Consider the following 23,515-nt stretch of genomic DNA (forward strand, 5'->3'; position numbering starts at 1 on the left):
CTGTCTTGGGTAAAGGGGCAGATCTAGGGGACTTATGGACGTAGAGTATTATGGTGAACTGGTATGTTTAGATGCTGTCTTCCCCACTCTCATTAATCACTCAGGTTTGTTGACGGTGAGGTGATTGGTTGCTTTACATCTCAGGGAGCCCTCATGTCTGTGTTTCCTTCTGGCTCCTCCCCTTTTAGTTATGCTGTTATAGTTAGTCCTGCCGGAGTCTCTGCTTGCACTCTACACTAAATATACATTCACATTATACATTATGTGACTGCGACCATACCTAACTGTTATCTCTCCTCTTCTGCTCTCCCCTCTCCTGTTCTCCCCCCCTCTATGTCGAGCTACACATGTCGTTTCTGAGCTGCCAGTGATGCAGACTCCCTCCGCCCTCCGGACCTGTCTGACCCATCCTGGTGCCCCGCTTCTGGCTGGAGATCTCGTCGCAGGGAAGCCCTGTGTGTCTCTTTGGAATGCGTCTGGTGCCTGGGGATGGTTTTACTTTACCATAAAAACGGTTCTGGCCTCAACTGGTGTTGACAGCTGTTTCTCTGAGGACTTGACTTGGCTGCGGTTGCTCAATAGTTCAAGATTGCAATTGTCTCCAATAACTACCTGGACTCCATATTTACATCAACTGTTATACTGAACTGCCTGCCATCTAACACACAGTATGAATGCAGATCAATTCTTGCTTTCTTTTTCTCCCAGATGAGGATGGGTTCCCAGTTGAGTCTGGTTCCTCTCAAGGTTCCTTCCTTTTACCATCTCAGGGAGTTTTTCCTTGCCACTGTCGCCCGCGGCTTGCTTACCAGGGACAAACTGTTTATCTTGATTCATGCAAACTTTCATTCCATACAGACTTAATTATTTTAATTGTGTAAAGCTGCTTTGCGACAATGACAATTGTTAAAAGCGCTATACAAATAAAATTGAATTAAATTGAATTTAATTGATGGCCGACATTCTTCTTTAGGATTTTTCTGGTAGAGCACACAATTCATCGTTCTGAATTCATTCTGAGGCAAGTGAGCCCTGTAGTTCTTTAGATCTTTTCCTGGTTCTTTAATAAGTTCCAGGATGAGTCAATGTTGTGCTCTCTAATTAGTTTTCTCCATTTGTGGATAATGGCTCTCACTGTGGTTTGTTGGAGTAGATTTGGACATGTTTTTTTTTTTTCTCTTAATGAATAAAAAAAAATTATTTAAAAACTGCATTTTGTACTCAGATTATCTTTGTGTAATATTAAAATTATATATACAGTGTGACCCCAGTGTTTTGCACCACCTTGAAACGGATTGCCTCCTCTACATACAATATATTTATACACATACATGCATACATAAATACATACAGTATATATTTCCAATAGGTGATACCTATAAGAATATGAATAGTATAGGAATTGCTAATACACATTAGAATATCACTCTTAGTTACACAAAAGGTTTTGGGTTTTTATAAACATTTTAATTTTTTTTTGTAATATATGCATTTTTACATGTTACAATTTATAGGCGAAAAAGAAAAAAAAGGAAAAATATAGGAACCTGACATGCATACGAACACTCCAGCGCACGCAAAAACAATACTACAGCTCGATAAAAATTTAAATCAACCAAATCATAGCAATTCCTCATAATTTTATGTACAGTTTATATTTCTATTATATAGCTGCATTACTCAAATAATTTGTAATAAGCAATAAAAATATGATTAAATCAATTAAATCACTCAAAATGTATGAGAAAAAAAAATCCCTTCTCCAACAGAATGTAAAACTTTTTTTTTTTCCTGGAATAAAAACTCCTTTCTTTTTTTTTAAAGCAATAAAAATACTTAGAAAATAAAACTTCAAGTAAAAAGACACATTTCTAATTTAAGTCAAAAATCTAAAGTTGTTAAATCTGTCCAAACAGAAGATTAGAGGATCCTAAGTTCTTATATCTATATCAAGCACAAGCTTGGCATTTGAGCATGATACCACTGTTTTATATATATTTTTTTTTTCTCTCCTCCATAACACTCATTTCATAGTCAATCCCAAACACTATGCGTCAATAAACTATATATAGTGTCATGTTGTTGTCATGATATTGTCGTCTCAAGTGTAAAAGATTATAATAGTATAATTTGTGTAATCTGCTCAAGTCTGCTTCTTTTTCCTCAAATAAACTTTTTCGTCATATAGATCAGTGATCTTGTCATTACGATCCGGCACACACAGAAAGGTTATGGCAGCAATAAAATAAAATAACGTTGGTGAGATATTTCCTGATATAATTAGGGTAAAAACTTTGAAATGTAAGGCACCCCAGAAGATAAAACAAAGACATTTACATTCAACATGGGAACACATTGTCCAGAAAATACACTCGATGCAACGTTCGTAAACTTGACAGCAGAAAGTTTTTTGACACGCATGAACCAGCCCGTCAAGTGTGCCTGTTTAAAACTCAATAACTGTTAAAACCAACCAAAAAAAAAAAAAACTGCTTCTGCTAAGATGAATACAACATTTGGATTGATATTTTACGTAGTGACATCAGTTAAGCCCTGATGGTTTAACACTCAAGTTTGACTTGTAACGGTTTGGCTCATTTACTCACAGAACAGATTTACGGTCTAGGCCGTAAATTTCTATTGGCATTGAAAAAGCCCTTTTCATTTAAGATTAAAAACATTGCTCTTTCAAGATTCATTTAGTTTGCCAGATGTCCGTCTTTGGTTTTGCTAGGCATTTCGGATTTAAGATTCTTCTTCACGTTCTCCTTCGTGGCTGAAGCCGCTTCATTTGCCGTGGTGCTCTTGGCAGGCGCTTTCTGATTGGTTGAAGCAGACTTGGCCGGCCCCGCGGCGGGCCGTTGATTGGTTGAGGTCGATTTGCTGTTTGCTGACCCGTGGCTGGCCGAGACGGGTTTAGTGTTTGCTGGAGAAGCTGACCGATTGGTTGAATCCGTCTTGGCGTCCCCTTCAGCAGCAGCAGGCACGTTAGAAGCTTTGGTGGGTGGAGCCTGTTTCGATGATGAAGACGAGGATGAGTTGTAACGTTTGCGTCTGCCCTCGTCCCCTCCAGAGGACGAGTGTCTTCGTCTCCTGCCTCCCTGTTCCTCTCCCATTGGCGGCTAAGACAGAGGAAGGATGTGGTTTAGATTAATTGGGAATCATTAGTGAAGCAAATTCTGTCAGTCAGTCACACACACCGTCCGTCAGTCAGTCACACACACCGTCCGTCAGTCAGTCACACACACCGTCCGTCAGTCAGTCACACACACACCGTCCGTCAGTCAGTCACACACACACCGTCCGTCAGTCAGTCACACACACACCGTCCGTCAGTCAGTCACACACATACCGACCGTCAGTCAGTCACACACACACCGTCAGTCAGTCACACACACACCGTCAGTCAGTCACACACACACCGTCAGTCAGTCACACACACACCGTCAGTCAGTCACACACACACCGTCAGTCAGTCACACACACACCGTCAGTCAGTCACACACACACCGTCAGTCACTCACACACACCGTCAGTCACTCACACACACCGTCAGTCACTCACACACACCGTCAGTCACTCACACACACCGTCAGTCACTCACACACACCGTCAGTCAGTCAGTCACTCACACACACCGTCAGTCAGTCAGTCAGTCACTCACACACACCGTCAGTCAGTCAGTCAGTCACTCACACACACCGTCAGTCAGTCACACATACACACTGTCAGTCAGTCACACACAGTTGCTTACACTGTCAGTCAGTCACACTTTCAGTCAGTCAGTCACACAATTGCTTAAATTGTCAATCACTCACACGGCCGCTCACACCGTCAGTCAGTTACTTAGACAGTAAGCCAGTCACAAAGTCATCCAGTCACACAATCAGTTTGTCAGTCTTTCAGTCAAGCAGTAGTTGATTAGGTCAGTCAGTAAGTTAGTGCCATCATCCACAGAGAGAATCTTTCTCAGTCAGTAGTTTACACACCTCCACTCTAAAGTCGTCTATGCTCTTGAATTTGCGGAGGTGCTCCTGCAGCTTGGGGTCAACAGCTTGGCCTTTAATCCGTGAGTATTTCAGAAAGGCCCAGAACTTTTCTAGTCCATAGAGCTGACCTATACACATAACATTAATACAAAGGTTAATGATTAGTGCACAATAAACACTTATAAAAAAAAAAAAAAAAAAGAAGTTTATCAAGATACATGCATGCACAAACACTAAAGCATAATTAAATACGAGATACATGCTGCATTTGTACAAGACCCGCTGACACACTATGACTTACCGCTAATCTGGCATATTTTCCATTAGAATAAACGTATCATTAAGAGCTCTGGTCATTTTATACATACTTAAACATTAATAACTCTGATCCCTCGTATCGCCGCACCTCTCTACCATCAGGTTAAACTGCATGATGAAAAAAAAAAAATAGTAATCTAAAATAAAGGTAATCACCTGATAACTGGGCAAGAACTGATTAACCTTCAGATTAACTTTCTTTCATAACATCCAACTGTATAAAGGCGACAGGAGGAGAACTGTACCAGCCTGGCAGGGTGTGCGTGTGTTTACACAGAGATTCAGTGCCAAAAACCTTTCACCACATTGGTGGTTCCTTAACACTCATGTTAGATTCCTGCTACAGGTTATAGATGAAGCAACAGTAGTCTTGTTACAAGTCTGGGTGATTATTACTAAAGGAAATGTTATTTAAAAAAAAATGCTTGATGTATTTTCACACTTCAATGATTACAATTTTAATACTTCACAAAGATAACGAGAAAATCCAAAATGCATGTTGATTTCATTTATTAAGAGGGGGAAAAAAAGCTGTTCAAACCTGCCTGGCTCTATGGAAAAAAGTAATTGCCCCCTAAACCCAACAACCGGTTGTGCCACCTTTGGCAGCACCAGCTGCAAAAAAGCCTTTGCCATAACTGGCAATGAATCTTTCACATCGCTGTGGAGGAATTTTGGCCCGCTCTTTTCTTTCTTTCTTTCTTTCTTTCTTTTTTTCTTTCTTTCTTTCTTTTGAGTATGAACGGCCTGTTTAAGGTCACGCCACAGCATCTCAAACGGATTCAAGTCCGGACTTTTGACTGCACCAATCCAAAAACATATTATATATATATATATATATATATATATATATATATATATATATATATATATATATATTATTTTTTTTTTTTTTTTTTTTGAGACATTCAGAGGTGGACTTGCTGGTTTGTTTCGCATCATTGTCCTGCTGTGTAACTCAAAGTGCACTTAAGGTCACGATCTGATGGCCAGACATTCTCCTTCACGATTTTCTAATAAAACGTAAAAAAAATTCCATCAATTATGGCAATTTGTCCAGGTCCTGAAGCTGCAGATCTTTAACCAACATGTTTGACTGTAAATATGTTATTTTTATAAAGCGCCATGTTAGTTTTATGCCCGATGTAACAGGACGCACACCCTTCCAAAAAGTTTTTTTCTTCACTTTTTCCACATAGGGCTAGCTTTTTTCCATTAATAAATAAAATCATACTGCATTTTGTATTTACTCAGGTTATCTTTGTGTAATATTAAAATTTGTTTGACCATCTGAGTCTTTTAAGTGTGTCAAATATGCACAAATATATTTTTTAATTAATAAAAAAAACTTAAAAGGCAAAAACTTTTCACAGGACTGTATAATATCATTCACTCAATCATCGTCTATACCATTTTATGATCACAGTGTGTCTGAATTCTATCCCAGGAGACTTTTGGGCACAAGGTGGAATACACCACTCACAAACTAAAGGCAATTTTGGGAACACCAATTAGCCCAATCTGCAAGTGTTTGGACTGTGGGAAGAAAACCGGTGTATCCAGAGAAAACCGACCAAGCACGGGGAGAACATGCAAAATGCATGCACACAAATGTAGGAATTGAACTGGACGCTTGAGGTGCAAGGCGACAGGGCTAACCACTAAGCCACCGTCCCGCCGAGCACTGTATTATATTAAAGTTACATTTATATAGATATACGGAGCCCAGTAAAATTATGTTCATGGCATATCCCAGCTTGTTGGGAAGATGAGGTCAGAGAGTTGGAAAGGTGGAGGATTCAGTGCTCCATGAGCAGACACGGTTAAGGTCCCAACCTGGCAGTGCTGGGACAGGAACCCCAGACAATCAGTGACCCAGAGCCTTAACAGTTTGAACCACCATTAAATACTCACATAACATAATACCATTATAATATAATGACTTTTTGATGGTACGGGGTTTTGATGGATTTTGGTCCCTACTGTAGTTATCACTCAATAACTTGTATTTTATATAATGACTACAATAATTAACAACAGTGATGCAATAACTGCATTTCCTTTTTGGTCTATACTGATTTATAATTTTTTTTAAATGTATTGATTCAGATTTTGACCTAATAATACAGATTTTGGCTGATTCAGATTTTCTTTTAAGAATAGGGAAAACTGACAGCATACAATTTTTAATTTTCTTTTATAAATTAATAATTTTAAATTAATTAAAAATCTTTTAAATTTTGTTACTTTTACATTTTTCTCCAAAAACTGCACAAGGTCACAGGCCTTTGTTCAGGTTGTGCATATAAACTCCAAAAGAAAAAGGAAAACTCAATAAGGAGGGTGAAGTGCTTCATGTGCTTCTCACATGCTTCCTCTGAGACATGAGTTTTTTTGAACTCCAGCACATATCATCTTCAGGGACAGGAATAAACCCTTTTGCACTGAGGTCATGTACCTTTCTCGTAGTCATGCAAGGTTTCCTCCTGAAAGTCCTTAAAGATGTCGGGTCTGAACCTCTTCTCCAAACCGTAACTGTAAAAGCGGAAGAGGCATTCCAGTCCGTACCTGGCGAGGGACATACAGATCAGGTTTAAAACCTTATTTAACAAAAATAAATAAAAAGCACAGAGGAGACTAGTTTAAAAAAAAGCACAGACGAAGATATCTGGAGAGGAGGACACATCATGTGAAGACCCTTTTTCACCTTAGAACACTTGGTAAGGCTTGTTACAGAAGATGTTACAGGATGGCACAGGTAACAGGAGGAAACTGAGGCTTTACATACAGATACAGGTCCCGTGATCCGTTACAAGATAGTATGTGTGTGTTCGTGATTTTTTTGCCATCAGTCACAGAAGTCATGCTACAGAAAAGCAGTAAAAATCCTGGCTGCAGAAGAGCACAAGTGTGGGAAAGTTCCTCTGCAAGACTCAGCTTGCCGCCCACACACACACACACACACACACACACACACACACACACACACACCCCTCCACACCTCAATGTGCACCTTAATGATCCTCAACGTGCTTAATATTAAAATAACTTCCATGACTTGTTTAACCAAATCCACAGTTTACACCCAGCTCCTTTCTGTGCTCTTTCTTTCTTACCTGCAAGTTTTCCTGCTCTCTTATCCAGACCAGACCATGGATTTGTTAAAAAAACAACAACAACAACACCAAATTGACCCCCCCTAAAATAATAGAAGGAGCCAAAGGAACCAAAGGTACTCTTACAAAACTGACACACATTCTTTTACAACTGATATGCAAGTATTATCTTTATAAAACATACACACGAGTGTTGAATACTGTGACGAATGGAAAAAGCAAGTGAACAACATTTTATATCCGAGTGTACATCCAAGCTGGATATTATCATAACCTGCCCTTGTCCCCTTATCATGACAAACTGCACTGTTTACAGTACAACATCTATTTCCCCAATGTAGACATAACGTACTAAGGCAAAGGAATAACAAAACAGGGAGCTTAGTGCGGGGAAAAATGTGTTTGGATTGAAGATTACAGGTGGATACTAAATACAATATGGATCTAAACCAGCGGTCAGACATCCATGATGATCCATCATCTGAACAATGATGAAAAACACTAAAGGACTGGCACAGTTTAAAAAAAAAACAGTTCCAAGCCAAAATCATTATCTGCTGGTCATTCAAACATCTGTGGCTCAGTATGCATTACACCTGCAGGTCAGGATCTTAAAACCAGACGGGTCGCATCCAGACACTTGTTTTATGTGTATGCAGACTTCTTGCTCTCAACTATTTCAGCACACAAAACGTTGCCTTTTATATACAAGCAATTCATCCACCCCAATGCCTTTCATCCCCACCTTACCTCTTACCTAGTGTATCAAACACTTAGTTTCAAACTTTCAAACTAAACCACCCAGGAACCTCTGTAGTCCAAATAGGGGCCGTGGACGCCAATGATGACCATTATATTTATTCCCATTTGTATAACCGTGGACCTTGCATTCTCACACTACGGGCAATTTGGAAATGGCAATTAGCCTAAATGTGCAGGAAGAAAACCATGGAACCCGGAGGAAACCCACCAAGTACGGAGAGAACATGCACACAGACCCGACATGTAGGAAACGCACCTTCACCTAGATCTAAACGTCTGGAGATCGATACCAACCTGTAGTTTTCTCTGCCGTCCTCGAGCGCATACTGCTTGAACTCTTCGTACATTTTCCGGTTAAAATTGTCTCGGAGGAAGAAGGACCAGAACCTGAAGAGCGTATTCATCTCCTGAGACTGGCCCACTCCCAACCGTTTCCTCTCTACAAATAGAACACACAAATAAACCAATCCAATTAGAAAACAGTCAAATTTGACTTTGTCAAATAAATCATAAACATACTAATTACTTGATATTGTCCCCAATGTGTACTTATATCACATATTAAACTTATAATAGCTTTGCATTATTTTTAGTATTATCATCATTCAGAAAAGCACTAAATGGTAAAGTAAAGTGTGTACCATTGAGACACCGTCTGCGATACTTGTGATAAACCTGCTGGGTGAAGCCGTTCTCTTGGAGCAGCTCGTGGGACGGGTGCCAGAATTTGGGTAGAGACTGAGGGGTGCACCCGTAACTGGACGACTGCAGTGGAGCGCCCTCTGATGGAGAAGCGTTGGAACTACTGCTCAGACAGAAAGAGAACCAGAATTAGACAGTTATTGTACACAAAATTTCAGTTTATTTATCCTGTGTAAGAATTGTGTGTGCGCGCGCGTGTGTGTTGCTAGTCAAACCTAATTGAACTGGTGCGTGGCCTGTGTTCACGAGAGTCCATCACCCAGCCTACATGACACTCCAGTGGAGGGTTGGAGCTGTGGCGTGTTTTCCTCTTCCTGGGAGTCTAAAAGAGACGAGACACACAACGATAATGTTACACGGACGCTGTCTCCGATATACAAAAATGCAGAAGCGCACTTACACACACACAGCCTTCTGTTCCTTTCCATATATATGGATAAACAAAAAATTTGCTCTACTGCTTTCTCAATGTAAGCCAGATTGTACATGTAGTAAATCTGTAGTAAATTTACTGTAGTAAATTTAATGCATCAATCAAATAATATGCTAAATAAATAAAAAGCACGGTCTTTTATCTAGTCTATACAATTTAGTCCGAAAAACATAATCATGAGAAGATAAGAGCACAGCCAGTCACATATTTAGACATATTTAGACTTTTACTTTAAACTTTAACATCCTCAGAGAACAATTCCACTGTATTTGCAATAAACGCGCTCGTACGTGTAAGCAGCAACCGATATTATTATAACATGTATCCTACTGCTGATTGAGCAAGAAAAGTACAGCAGTAAAGCAAACCGTGTATATATTTGTTTGTGTGTGTGTGTGTGTGTGTGTGTGTACCTTTCCGTCAATGCTTCCGCTGTCCTTCATGACAGGGTAGAACCGGGGCGTTTTGTTCGGGTCTTGCCGACCAGGTGTGCGCGGGGTACGGGGGGTGCGAGGGGTCCGGGGAGCACTGGGGGATTCTGGGACGTCAGTGGGCAGAGAGTGTGCCAGGCTGGACTCATCTAGAGCAAACAGATGAGATAAATAAACAAAATGAAAACTGAACAGAAAAATAAAAAGAAAAGAAAAACATTCTCAACGTGAAGCAAAAATAAGGGATTAGTGCGCGTCTCTTACTTGTATAATCAACATCCGTGTACGCGTGTACTGTTTACTATAACACTGTGACCACGTGTCCGTGCGTAAAACATTTTTTACTTTGTGTCTGTATGCGTCTGTGTAAAGCAAAAGCTAGTCTCATTAAAGAGGTTAAAGATCCATTTTCTCTCTGTTCCTAAGGCTCAGCCTGCTCTTTGTGCACACACGTCATTGGACACCGTGCAACACACACACACACAAACACACTCTTTCTTTCCACTCTACACAAAAACACTGCTCTGTCGTGATTCTTTTCAAAAGTAAAGTGCAGTTTTATTTTTACTTAACAGCTGTGATTTCGTTAGTGTGTCGCTTAATCGAGTGTCATTGGAGAGATTTCTTGTTTATTTTTCCGATAAAACAGTGTTTCCGTTGTGTGCGTGTGTGAAAAGAGGGGAGGAACGGTAACTGTGTGTAAGACGAGAAGCGGGAGAGGGGAGCTTACTTTAGATTCACACACACACGGAAACACTTATCGGTCTGGATTTATTTAAAAATAAATTTTTAAAGGTAAAGTGCCGGTTATTTTTGTTTTATTTTTACTTAATATTTTGTGTTAATTATTTTTATGTATTAATTTTTTGGGCTGTGTAACAAATAATTTGAGTTTCCATTATGTCTTATGAAAAATATTTATTTGGTTTACGAGTGTTTTGAAATACAAGCTCTTCCGGAATGAATTATGCTTGTAATTCAAGGTTTCACTGTATTTTATATATATATATATATATATATATATATATATGAAATAATTATGCACGTTTTTCTTTTCCTGAAGTGTGTATAATTTTTTTTTTTGGCTGACATGGTTACATCACAAACAGAGGGCAGGTACCTTGGCATGGAGGAGGTGGTGGCACTTCCTGGTTCGGATCAACTGGTAATTTTGGGGTCAAAGTTTCAAACTCATCTTGGCTGATCAGGTTGAGCTTCTTAAAGTTCTCCACCTCCTGGCAATATAAAAAAAAAAGAACCACATGCAGGTTTGAATATTTAAACACATTAAAGGTGGTGTAGAGATCAGGCTAACGATGTGTTTTTAAGCCACGTTAATGATATTTGATTAAACTATTCCTTTTTTAAACACATAGTGCGTCTCTTTACCCTCCAGTCTAATTTCAAAGCCTAGAAGTTAAATTTTTATGTTATACTGGAGCAACTGAAACATTTGAACAGATTAAAATAACAAAGGTCGTGTTGGGAGCGGCACTGCGTTCACACCACCATCAGCACAACCATAACGTTTCAAAATTAAATGATGCAAAGGACAATGCGAACAAGAGGGGGGCAGGGGGATGTAAAAGCTTTCAAGATGTCTGTTCTGGTGTCTGTCCTTCATGAACATTTTTAGTTTCTTTCTTTGCTTTTCCCCTCACTTTCCATATCCAAGACAAATACAGGCATGAGAAAAGTGACCTACAGGGAAAAATACACACGGATAAAGAGTGTGTAAATAGATATGGCACACACATGGTACCACACAAAAATACTACATTTTCCAAGCTAGGAAGAGCTTCCAAAAAAAAAACAAAAAAAAAAACAGCAGTATCACTAACAGTAATAATTTAATACCGGATCATTCAGGTATTTTTTTTTTTTTTAAAAAAAGGTAATAAACAATAATCCAGTACCCAGAATGCATTTCACCTCCTAGTATCAGCAATGGCATTTAATTACTCATCCACAATAGAGTTTGTTTCAGTAGATTTTAGTTTTCTAGCCCAGTAATTAGTCATTTCCCCTGGAAACCTCCTTGCACGACAAGGTCAGGAGCACTGCTCTCGATCAGCGGTGGTGAGAAATGTGGGGTTATTTTAGGAACAGATGCATTTTGGAAGCATTGACAGACCGCACCCCCCTCCCCTCCCCCCTCCTCTGTGCATGGAGTGGTATGTGAACTGAGATGTGGAGATGCTCCAAGGAGTAACTTATAATTAGCAATGTGAAGCTATGACTCAGTGCAAATATATATAAATAAATAAAAATAATAACTTACTGCCGGAGTCTCAATATGGCCTGGTGCGTCGCTAAACCCAGAGTCTCAATTAAAATACACAGTTTACATTAAAAAGCAATTTGCTCACTTTGGAAGAATAAGCAGTTTAAGTCATGAGCGTTCCCAGCGATACTGTAAAATCTTATCTGTCTCTTTTTCTGCATCTACTATATTGATTTCCTATAAAATGAACTAAAAATAAAAAATGCCATTATTGCGTTACAATACTCCCCCCACCTCGCTACTTACCTTGACGTTAGTACCATCCATCGGAGTCTCGTCCCCTGTCCACAGGTCCTGCTCGTAGTAGTAAAGGCCGTCATTGATGGCCTTGGCGAGTTCGGCAGTGATTTTGGCGCGGGAGACGTGGTTGCCCGTGCGGTCGCCGCCCGGGTGCTTGCGCAGGTGCGGCGGTGTCTGCGTGACGATCAGGATCTTGTTCACGTCGCTGTCATCCAGCTCGCCGTCCGAGTCTTCGTCCGACCAATCGGTGAAGGTGTTTTTGCGAGGGGCGGCCAGTTGCTCCATCTCCTCATCGAATAGGAAGTCGAGTTCTTCCTGGTCAGCCTCAGGTGCCGGATTTTTCTGGGCCGGAGGTGAGCGTTCCTGAGCAAAGGAAGGATTCCTACATTGATTTTGAGTTTCGTGCAAAACAACTGACAAAAAGTGTCAAAATTGTTTATAAAGGGTACTTATTGTATTTGTTGTGATACTAATTCTAATCTCATTTCATTAACAAGATGCATTAAAAAAACATATTTAAAGTAAAGTAATAGTCTGGAAATTTTACTATGGATAATAATTTAATAAAGTATTAAAGCTGTAAATAAAGCGCTTTAAAAATGTACAAAAAGGATTTGCTTTTCAGCTCTAGACTTTTTAATGAAGATCAAGTTTGGAAGGCGTGACTTAAGTGCAGTCGCCCCCATGAAATTTGCAAGGGTTACGTTCCTAGAGCATCCGCGAATTGTAAAAACACAAATTTTTTTTTTTAATGCCTATAAATGCCCATTTTTATAGTTTAAACCCTAAATATGCTCCCAAAAACTTAGGTTACTTTGGTATCAGTACTGTAGGGTAAATACAGTAATAATAATTCACCATCACATGCCGCATTTTCCTCTACGGTTGCTTTGTGCTTTCAAAACAATACACAGTATTAAATTTTATATGGAAATTTGGCCAAATTTATGTTACAAAATAAGTAAATAATATTGTTCTTAATAGCTCTTAAAATTATATATTGACACAAAAAAGCCATAAAACATTAAGGGAGAATATTTTGCGGTTTCTGCGAACAATTATTAGTTAGGTTCTAAGGAAAAATCCATGAACGACTTGGGCAGCAAACTCTCTAAACCACGACTTCGTGGCAGTCGATGAGTTTTACTTCCAACTACTCGACATAATTCAGCAGATGATTTAAATCATCATATAAAAACAAAAACTCAGTGTGACTGGTAACTACATCGATCTGATGTAGTATCACTTTTATATGGTGTGTATGATAAATATCCAAAATTAAATAATATCACTGTATTAAATTTTTTTTATAATCTATTACAGCATCCTCGACAACGCACAGACTAAATTTTAATGCAAATTTTTTTTGAAAATGTTCCTGATTCATCAATCCAGCATACAGTGTCCTAGATCATGTGATCGAGTTATTTTCTTGAATTAAAAAAAAAAAAAAAAAGAATTCTAATGAAGAAAAAGAAGAAAAAAAAAAAGAGATGGAAGTACAAAAAAAAAAGTGTCAAGGATACTCAACTGTTATGAGGGAAGGCTCAGACAGAGGGGTAGAAGGAAGGTTATGTTGAGGTGTTTCAGAAGGCTGAGAATGCACAGAAGAGATGGAGTAATGAAATGGGAAAAGAGAAATAAACAGAGTGCAGCAAAAAAGGATGAGAAGCGAGAGACACAGTGAAACACGGCGACACAGAGTAAAATGATTAGTATAATGAGTTTCTGCACCTAATGGGGAACGTGGGAAATTCATATAATTGCAATACAGATGGTAGATGGCTTGCTTGTGATTTAATTAAAAATATTTTGTAAGTAGGGTTTAATTTAAAAGTTTTAATGAATAATAATTTGAATAAATCATTGGAGCATGAAAAGCACAGGAAAGTCTTTAACAAACTCCTTTTGTTTTTATATTAATTTTCAGCATAATTTACATTTATACGATACAGAAAGCAAATTCTCACAAAATTCTGTATTTAAATTTATCTCTTAAATTACCTAACAAAAAAATATATATATACATTTACACTCTAAAACTGGGACCAGAAAGGAGCTTTAATCTGTTCTGGTGGTGTGTGTCTGAGCTTTACCTTGTTTTTCCCCGGAGTGTTCCTGTGCCGTTTTTCCACCTGAACCCACTGGCTCTCCGGATCAGGCGCGTTTCCGGACACCCCCTTGGCGTTCCTCTCATCCGATACGGTGGATACACTTTTCGACTCGTCGTTTTGCAGGGATGACTCCGACTCCTCAGACTGCGGTTTGGTGTCTGTATCTGAGCTGCCGTTTAATTGGCCGTTTGTGGTGGCAGGAGGCTCGACCGCGGTCTTATCGCCTGGGGATGTCGAGACTGAGAAACAGGAGGAAGTGGTTGGCTCTGGTGTTTTGTGCAAGTGTGTTTTGTGCCATATTATGTCCACAATTGGTTTAAGTTACGGCAGACTCAGTAAGCACATAAAGAGTTTAATGAGGTGTATAAGAGCAGGTTAATCTTAACGCTGTAGTTTTTTTTTCCCTATACCGAGCATGCAATTTGTTGAAATTAATACTAACACTGTGAGAGACAACAAAACCTGGTAGCTCGTGTCAGAGTTTCACATCAAAATCAACCGAATAACAATAATAACAAAAAGCACAGGTGTGTATTACCAGGATTAGTTTATAGGTTGCAGCGAGGACTGCTATTAGTGAGGAAGTCACAGATTTTATATATAAGTAATAATTAATAAGACCGCTTCAGACATTCTGGATCAAATCTTTTTTAGATTTAATCTTTCAGATTACTGATAACTAGCTGTATTTAAAATATTTAATAAAAACTAAATCATTATACAGGTAGTCCCTGACTTACAAACAAGTTCCGTTCCAGGAGCACTTTCATAAGTCAGATTTGTTCTTAAGTCCGAAAAAGTGAGTCTCTTAGGCCTTTGACACAATGTAAAGCATACCACTCCACTCAACTAAATCTGTCCCCTTTCCCCACACTGCCAATATGTGATCGAAAACCACAATCGGGCCTAAGGAAATGAACCTCACACAACAGTGTAACAGCGTGGTCTCTGTGCCTTTAAATAGCAAGGGGAATCTCGGACACAATTTTTTTTCTCAGAGCTGTTTTCCACTGTATTAGACTGCGAACTCCTGTCCCAATCAGGACAGGTTTACAGGACAGACATTTTCTATCATCGTGCTTCCGGACTGATTCATTGAAACCGGTGAGGCTGACTAATTTTTTCTGCACACGCACACACGTACAATATACCGGGCCTTAGACAATTTATACATTCACTTACACACTCAAAATATTGTATATAATTGTAAATATTGTTATCTGGTGCATTGCAGAGTCTATTTTTTGTACATTACACGTGAGCTACTTCATGATTGAACTGGGTCCGTTCGTATCTGCAGAGATTCGTAACTTGAATGTTCATAAGTTGGGGACTACCTGTACAGATGATAAACTGATTTGTGAAGCATTAGACATATTGATTATTATTATTATTAATAAAGTATTTTGATTATAAGATTGCAATAACATTAACAGAAGGGTATAATATAACAGCAATGTATAAATGTTCTTTATTTTAATATTCCTGCTTTTATGCTAATTAGCCGAGTGCAGTACCTGCAGTCAGAGAGGTGAAGGTTTGTCCTGGGATAAACTCAGGACAGTGAATGAGCTGGCTGAAGTCTGTATGTGTCGCATTGGCAGGAGGCCCTGGGATCGGCCATTGCCCCGGGTCATCCTTTCTCCGAATCTGCTCATCGACCAGTTCCACTACATCACTGTTTTTCATTGCCTAAAAACACACACACAATTATAAAGCTATACTTTAAACTGTTGCACACTTTTGGGATATCTAAACCCCGAGGAAGTTTCACATTTAAACCTAATCAGCTAGATTTTTAAACTGCCATTATCAAGGTTCTCCCAAAGGTGCGAAAAACCTGATCCGCTCTAAATTTTTTATTAATACATCATAAAGAGGCAGTCAGCATTCGCTGCAAAAAAGAAATCCTTCATAATACATCTACTTCCTGTTTTAAAATGTTTCCTAAAACAAACATAAAAAAATTACTTTATCATTTGCAATATCACATAATATTTATCACATAAAACGACCTCTACTTCGTCACTCCATCATACTTTACTTTTTTCTTTTTTTTTTGTACATCCTGACAATTCTTACCCAACACACTGTACATTTTCTTACTGAAAACAGTTCTAAGTGACAGCAAGATTTATTATTCAGACATCAGTGATTTGGTTTTGAAAGCTCAGGGGGTCAGAGCATACCTCCTTGATGAGGTTGATGTTGGTGGTGAGGGCTTGGATGCGGCGGAAGCCTGCGATGAGAGAGATGGGCAGGAAGCCATTGGAGTCCATTTTTCTCCTCAGGAAGAAATCCCTCTCCAGGTTGTGCAGGCTGAAGTAGTACTCGCTTCGAAAAACAAAAATTAAACAAAAAAAACCCTTTTTATTCACCCGCTAACAAAGTGAACGAATAAAAAAAAAACTTATCTTAAATAATAAAGCTTACTGAATAATGCACAGTACGATACAAAGTTTATGAGTTCATATTTGTTAAATTATATGAACCAGTGTCTACGAAAACAATTTATTAAAATACAAGGGGCATTCAAGTCAAACCCGGGACCCAGGTGTCTGATAACTTGCAGAAGTTACATATCTGTCTGTGAGAACTGTACACCAATGTTACAGGAACTTTACGGTCCTGACCTTGCTCCTACATGTTTGGGGCATTAAAGGAGTTCCTGGGAGGCCGGAGTTTTAGACATGAAGGAGGCAGTCCGAACATGACTCCGCCGTACTTCTACCTTGATGGTATCCACTTAGTAATTAAGTCCCAGTTTGACTTGAACGCCCCTTGTATTTTCCCCTGCATCACTGTATATTGTGTAAATATTTATAAAAATTACTGTTTGTGTCCAATCCAAGCATGGCTATGAGCATTAAGTACACATTTTAATAAGAGATATTTACTGACCAAAATTCCAACACTATTTAAATGAAAATGACAATGTTATGCCACATGTAAAAGTAGGCAACTAGAAACGCTGTAAAAACTGCCTACTTCACACCTAGTCCCAGCGGCTATTAAAATAGACTACACAGTTTATTATTTACAGGCTGAAACTTGCACAACTGGATAACCAACTGGCACACCGCGGAGAAACACCATCAAACAGTATGCTATACAGCATGGGTTTTCAAACCTAATATTTAAAGGCCTGGATCTGATTTTTAATTAAAGTCAAAGGTCCGGAACAACGTACATTCACATTTTAAGAAGGCCTGAGACAAAACGCATTGCAAACTTAGTGGGGGGAAAAAAATTCCACTGTCTGATTGAAATCAGATGCCAAAGCAACCGAAGCAACTTTAACTTGCATTCATGTGTCAGAAAGATTTAAAATATTTTCCAAGTTGTTGCAAAAGAAATGGCACTGTTGGTGCTCCAACGTTTAAACAAGATAAACATCTTCATTTACTTGATTTTTATGCCCAAACAAACTAGATAAACAACGTATTAATAATGTATTTTTTTTATGCCTGAATAAACCAATTAAACAAACTAATGACAATGATAACACTATTAGGTTAAACCTTATCTCGGGCCAGGATCGCTGAAATGATCTCCAAATTGACTACAAAGCTAACAGTTAACTGTTGAGTTTAACACTTTTATTTCACGATATCTTGAGGTGTAGACATTGAGAAGCCATGCTATAAAGGATTTATTTTTGCAAGTTTCTTCCTCTACAGCCTCTTTGCCTATGTTCAAACTGCAGGCCAAATTGGCCTAAATCTGTTTTTTTTTTGCTCATAAATCAGTTTTATTGTGGTGCGATGTCAGTCTAAACCGTTATTCTTGCGACTTTTACGTCAATCTGACTCATCATTCGTCATAATTTTGCACTAGGGAATATGAATATGCAGTCCGCCAGTGAAGGAGGATTTCAGTTGCAGGACAGTGAGGTGACAGACTTAAATCGTTATTTTCTCCACTTTTAACTCCATAATCTGTAAAATAATGGATCAGACAGCTTTTTGGGAGAACTTCAGAATCTCCACCCAACATTCCAAAACATTTACTCGGCTAAGTTTAGCAGGAAACTCACACGCCCTGTGTACCCTTAAAGATGATTTATTTCATGGCAGCAGAGCTATGTGGAGCTCCAAACCATCATGTAGTCTCGCAGTTCTCTCTCAGGCTATTCTGGGTTCGTTGTTTAAAAACAACCTTGACCAGGGGTACTGAATTAAAACGTAAGGTTTGGGCAATAAAATTTTGTTCGAGCCGAGGCCTGAATTTGATGTTAGGGTTAGAATTCAGATCTCTATATATGCAGTCATTTTATAAAAAAAAAAAAATTGTAAAGAAATATTTTCAAAATCACATTACTGTTTTATATATTAGTACATACATTGACCTGTTTATTTATCTTTGAAGATTCAGTTTTAATAGCCTACTTGCCTTTTTTCTTTTTGGGAGTAATCCATGCTGTGTCGCGCTTTCGTGTCCGTTTCTTTCATACACTCTGTCTATACACAAACCATTACGTTGATTGGCTCCTTTGAGTGACGTAGATAGGCCATGCCCACCTTGAGGGAAATTTTACTTGTATATAATTTTTTTTCTCTTTAATCAGAACAGCACCAGGGAACGGACAAAACTGTCACTTGGTCTTGACCTGGACCAAGTTTCGCCATTCAGTGATGCCTGATCTAAAATATTTTTGAGGTGTGTTTATTAATTTAATTCTGGCTAATCAACGAGAGAAGAACGTGCTTTTCTCTCAGAAGCTCAAAGAAAATTAACGCTGCATTAACAAAACATATGCTATAAGGCAAATTCAGTAAAAATACAAGAGCTAATCATAGTCGTGCACTCACTCACTCACTCATCTTTTATACCGCTTTATCCTGTATTCAGGGTCGCGGAGACCTAAAGCCTATCCCAGAAGGCTTTGAGCACGAGGCAGGGTACACCCTGAACAGGGTTCCAATCCATCGCAGGGCACACACATATACACTCACTCATTCACACACTATGGGAATGCCAATTAGCCTAACCTGCATATCTTTGGACTGTGGGAGGAAACCCACCAAGCACGGGGAGAACAAGCAAACTTAATCATGCAGACAGAGACGGGAATCGAGCCTGGTCGGGAATCGAACCCGGACCCTGGAGGTCCAAGGCGAATAAAATAATAATAATGAAACATTGAAACATGAAATATTGTTTTTAATCAATAGATAGATAAATAATTCCACCATGTGAAACATAAACAAATAGTTTGTGGGTAGCGTATGCAGACATATATGGATGAATTAACAAACATATCGACTGGATTACATCGAGACCCATCATGTGTTATGTTTGTTACTGCACAAACAAACTTCACAGCTGAATTTCTCCATTTTTTTAAATGTGTCTTCAGAAATACACTACCTGGCCAAAAAAACAAAGAAAAAAAAACACACACTAAGAGTCTGTTCGGGCCACCTCTAGCTTCCATCACAATGTGGTGTAAAAATGTGTTCGATGTAAAAGAGTGAGACTTTTTCAGGCTTCTGCCTGGCCAACATGTCTTCATATTTAGGGTTGTATCGCCACCTGCTGGATCGGTATGCTCGTCACAACAAGTTTTGCGCTTAAATGTGGGCAAAGGTTGTTTTTTGTTTTTTTCTTTTTCTGAGGTAAAACATTGTTTGTTTTTTAAATCCCAGTGCGCGTGTAACTAGGCGGTAATGTCCTGTACTTTAAATAAAACAAAAGGGCTCACGGCTTCTGCCTGGCCCGGGGAGGATCAACATCCTGCTGTTTCTTTAATGCACCGCTTTCGTTTTGTTTTTTTTCCCCCTTTCTTCTAATTCTCTGGAACGGCTGGACCTCTCCCCCTGGTCTCAGGCTTACACTTGGCAGCAGTTCAGGAGCAGCTTTGACCGCAGTCTTCGCTTCCTACTGATCTTGGACCAGCTCTTTTAACCACAATTATATAAGAGATGCAGAGGACTGACTCGAGATTAGTGGTGTGTGTGTGTGTGTGTGTGTGTGTGTGTGTGTGTTTCTGTGTGCACATGCACACACTCCCTGTGGGGGTTCAGTAGACAGTGCAGTAAGCATGAATGAGCTTACTCAAAAGAATTACACAGCCACACACTCTCTCAGACACACACACGCACTTAAGCAGAAACACATGTGAAAAGAAACTCATGTATTGAAACATAAACGCAAATTCATGACAATTTACTATATTATATCCACAACAATATTACTTACACACACACAGAGGTACGTACATACACACACACACACACACACACACACACACACACACACAGAGGTACGTACACACACACACACACACAGAGGTACGTACACACACACACACACACACAGAGGTACGTACGCACACACACACACACAGAGGTACGTACGCACACACACACACACAGAGGTACGTACGTACACACACACACACAGAGGTACGTACGTACACACACACACACAGAGGTACGTACGTACACACACACACAGAGGTACGTACGTACACACACACACACAGAGGTACGTACGTACACACACACACAGAGGTACGTACGTACACACACACACAGAGGTACGTACGTACACACACACACACACACACAGAGGTACGTACACACACACACACACAGAGGTATGTACACACACACACACACACACACAGAGGTACGTACACACACACACACACACACACACACACACACACACACAGAGGTACGTACACACACACACACACAGAGGTACGTACACACACACACACACAGAGGTACGTACACACACACACACACAGAGGTACGTACACACACACACACACAGAGGTACGTACACACACACACACACAGAGGTACGTACACACACACACACACACACACACACACACACAGAGGTACCTACGTACACACACACACACACAGAGGTACGTACGCACACACACACACACACAGAGGTACGTACGTACACACACACACAGAGGTACGTACGTACACACACACACACAGAGGTACGTACTCACACACACACACACAGAGGTACGTACGTACACACACACACAGAGGTACGTACGCACACACACACACACAGAGGTACGTACGTACACACACACACAGAGGTACGTACGTACACACACACACACAGGTACGTACGTACACACACACACACAGAGGTACGTACGCACACACACACACACAGAGGTACGTACGTACACACACACACAGAGGTACGTACGTACGTACACACACACACACACACACACACACACACACACACACACACACAGAGGTACGTACGTACACACACACACACACAGAGGTACGTACACACACACACACACAGAGGTACGTACACACACACACACACACAGAGGTACGTACACACACACACACACACACACACAGAGGTACGTACACACACACACACACACACAGAGGTACGTACACACACACACACACACAGAGGTACGTACACACACACACACACAGAGGTACTTACACACACACACACAGAGGTACGTACACACACACACACAGAGGTACGTACACACACACACACACACACACACAGAGGTACGTACTTACACACACACACACACAGAGGTACGTACGTACACACACACACACACAGAGGTACGTACGTACACACACACACACAGAGGTACGTACGTACACACACACACACACAGAGGTACGTACGTACACACACACACACACACACACACACACACACACACACACACACACACACACACAGAGGTACGTACGTACACACACACACACACACACACACACACACACACACACACACACACACACACACAGAGGTACGTACGCACACACACACACACACACACACACACACACACACACACACATAGGTACGTACGTACACACACACACAGAGGTACGTACACACACACACACACACACACACACACACACACACACGTACGTAGGCACACACACACACACACACACAGGTACGAAGGCACACACACACACACACACACAGGTACGTACGCACACACACACACACACAGGTACGTACGCACACACACACACACACAGGTACGTACGCACACACACACACACACACAGGTACGTACGCACACACACACACACACACAGGTACGTACGCACACACACACACACACACAGGTACGTACGCACACACACACACACACACAGGTACGTACGCACACACACACACACACACAGGTACGTACGCACACACACACACACAGGTACGTACGCACACACACACACACACACAGGTACGTACGCACACACACACACACAGGTACGTACGCACACACACACAGGTACGTACGCACACACACACACACAGGTACGTACGCACACACACACACACACACACACACACACACAGAGGTACGTACGTACACACACACACACACACACACACACACAGGGGTACGTACGTACGTACACACACACACACACACACACACACACACAGGGGTACGAACGTACGTACACACACACACACACACACACACACACACACACAGAGGTACGTACGTACACACACACACACACACACACACACACAGGGGTACGTACGTACGTACACACACACACACACACACACACACACAGGGGTACGTACGTACGTACACACACACACACACACACACACACACAGACAGAGGTACGTACGTACACACACACACACACAGGTACGTACGTACACACACACACACAGGTACGTACGTACACACACACACACAGGTACGTACGTACACACACACACACAGGTACGTACGCACACACACACACACAGGTACGTACGCACACACACACACACAGGTACGTACGCACACACACACAGGTACGTACGCACACACACACAGGTACGTACGCACACACACACACACAGGTACGTACGCACACACACACACACACACACACACACACACACAGAGGTACGTACGTACACACACACACACACACACACACACACAGGGGTACGTACGTACTTACACACACACACACACACACACACACACAGGGGTACGTACGTACGTACACACACACACACACACACACACACACACAGACAGAGGTACGTACGTACACACACACACACAGGTACGTACGCACACACACACACACACACAGGTACGTACGCACACACACACACACA

The 23,515-nt window shown here is 40.5% G+C and overlaps 1 protein-coding gene across 3 annotated transcripts in view; it reads right to left on the bottom strand.

The window, feature by feature from the left end:
* Positions 1-1,444: 1,444 nt before the first annotated feature.
* Positions 1,445-23,515, bottom strand: part of larp1b (La ribonucleoprotein 1B) — a 55,609-nt gene continuing 33,538 nt past the window's right edge. For 2 of the 3 annotated variants that reach the window (XM_053509647.1, XM_053509646.1), the window contains exons 7-19: positions 16,579-16,723; positions 15,907-16,081; positions 14,372-14,628; positions 13,807-13,869; positions 12,282-12,638; positions 10,872-10,986; positions 9,734-9,900; positions 9,103-9,209; positions 8,827-8,990; positions 8,480-8,624; positions 6,766-6,875; positions 3,990-4,117; positions 1,445-3,122 (exon numbers count right to left, since the gene is read on the bottom strand). In XM_053509647.1, coding sequence (XP_053365622.1) covers positions 2,700-3,122; positions 3,990-4,117; positions 6,766-6,875; positions 8,480-8,624; positions 8,827-8,990; positions 9,103-9,209; positions 9,734-9,900; positions 10,872-10,986; positions 12,282-12,638; positions 13,807-13,869; positions 14,372-14,628; positions 15,907-16,081; positions 16,579-16,723 — 2,356 coding nt within the window. In that variant the 3' untranslated portion in view covers positions 1,445-2,699. The remainder of the gene's footprint in view (positions 3,123-3,989; positions 4,118-6,765; positions 6,876-8,479; positions 8,625-8,826; positions 8,991-9,102; positions 9,210-9,733; positions 9,901-10,871; positions 10,987-12,281; positions 12,639-13,806; positions 13,870-14,371; positions 14,629-15,906; positions 16,082-16,578; positions 16,724-23,515) is intronic. The other variant, XM_053509648.1, reaches the window with a different exon arrangement.

This window comes from Clarias gariepinus, chromosome 13, assembly GCF_024256425.1.
Source record: "Clarias gariepinus isolate MV-2021 ecotype Netherlands chromosome 13, CGAR_prim_01v2, whole genome shotgun sequence".
Lineage (NCBI taxonomy): Eukaryota > Metazoa > Chordata > Actinopteri > Siluriformes > Clariidae > Clarias > Clarias gariepinus.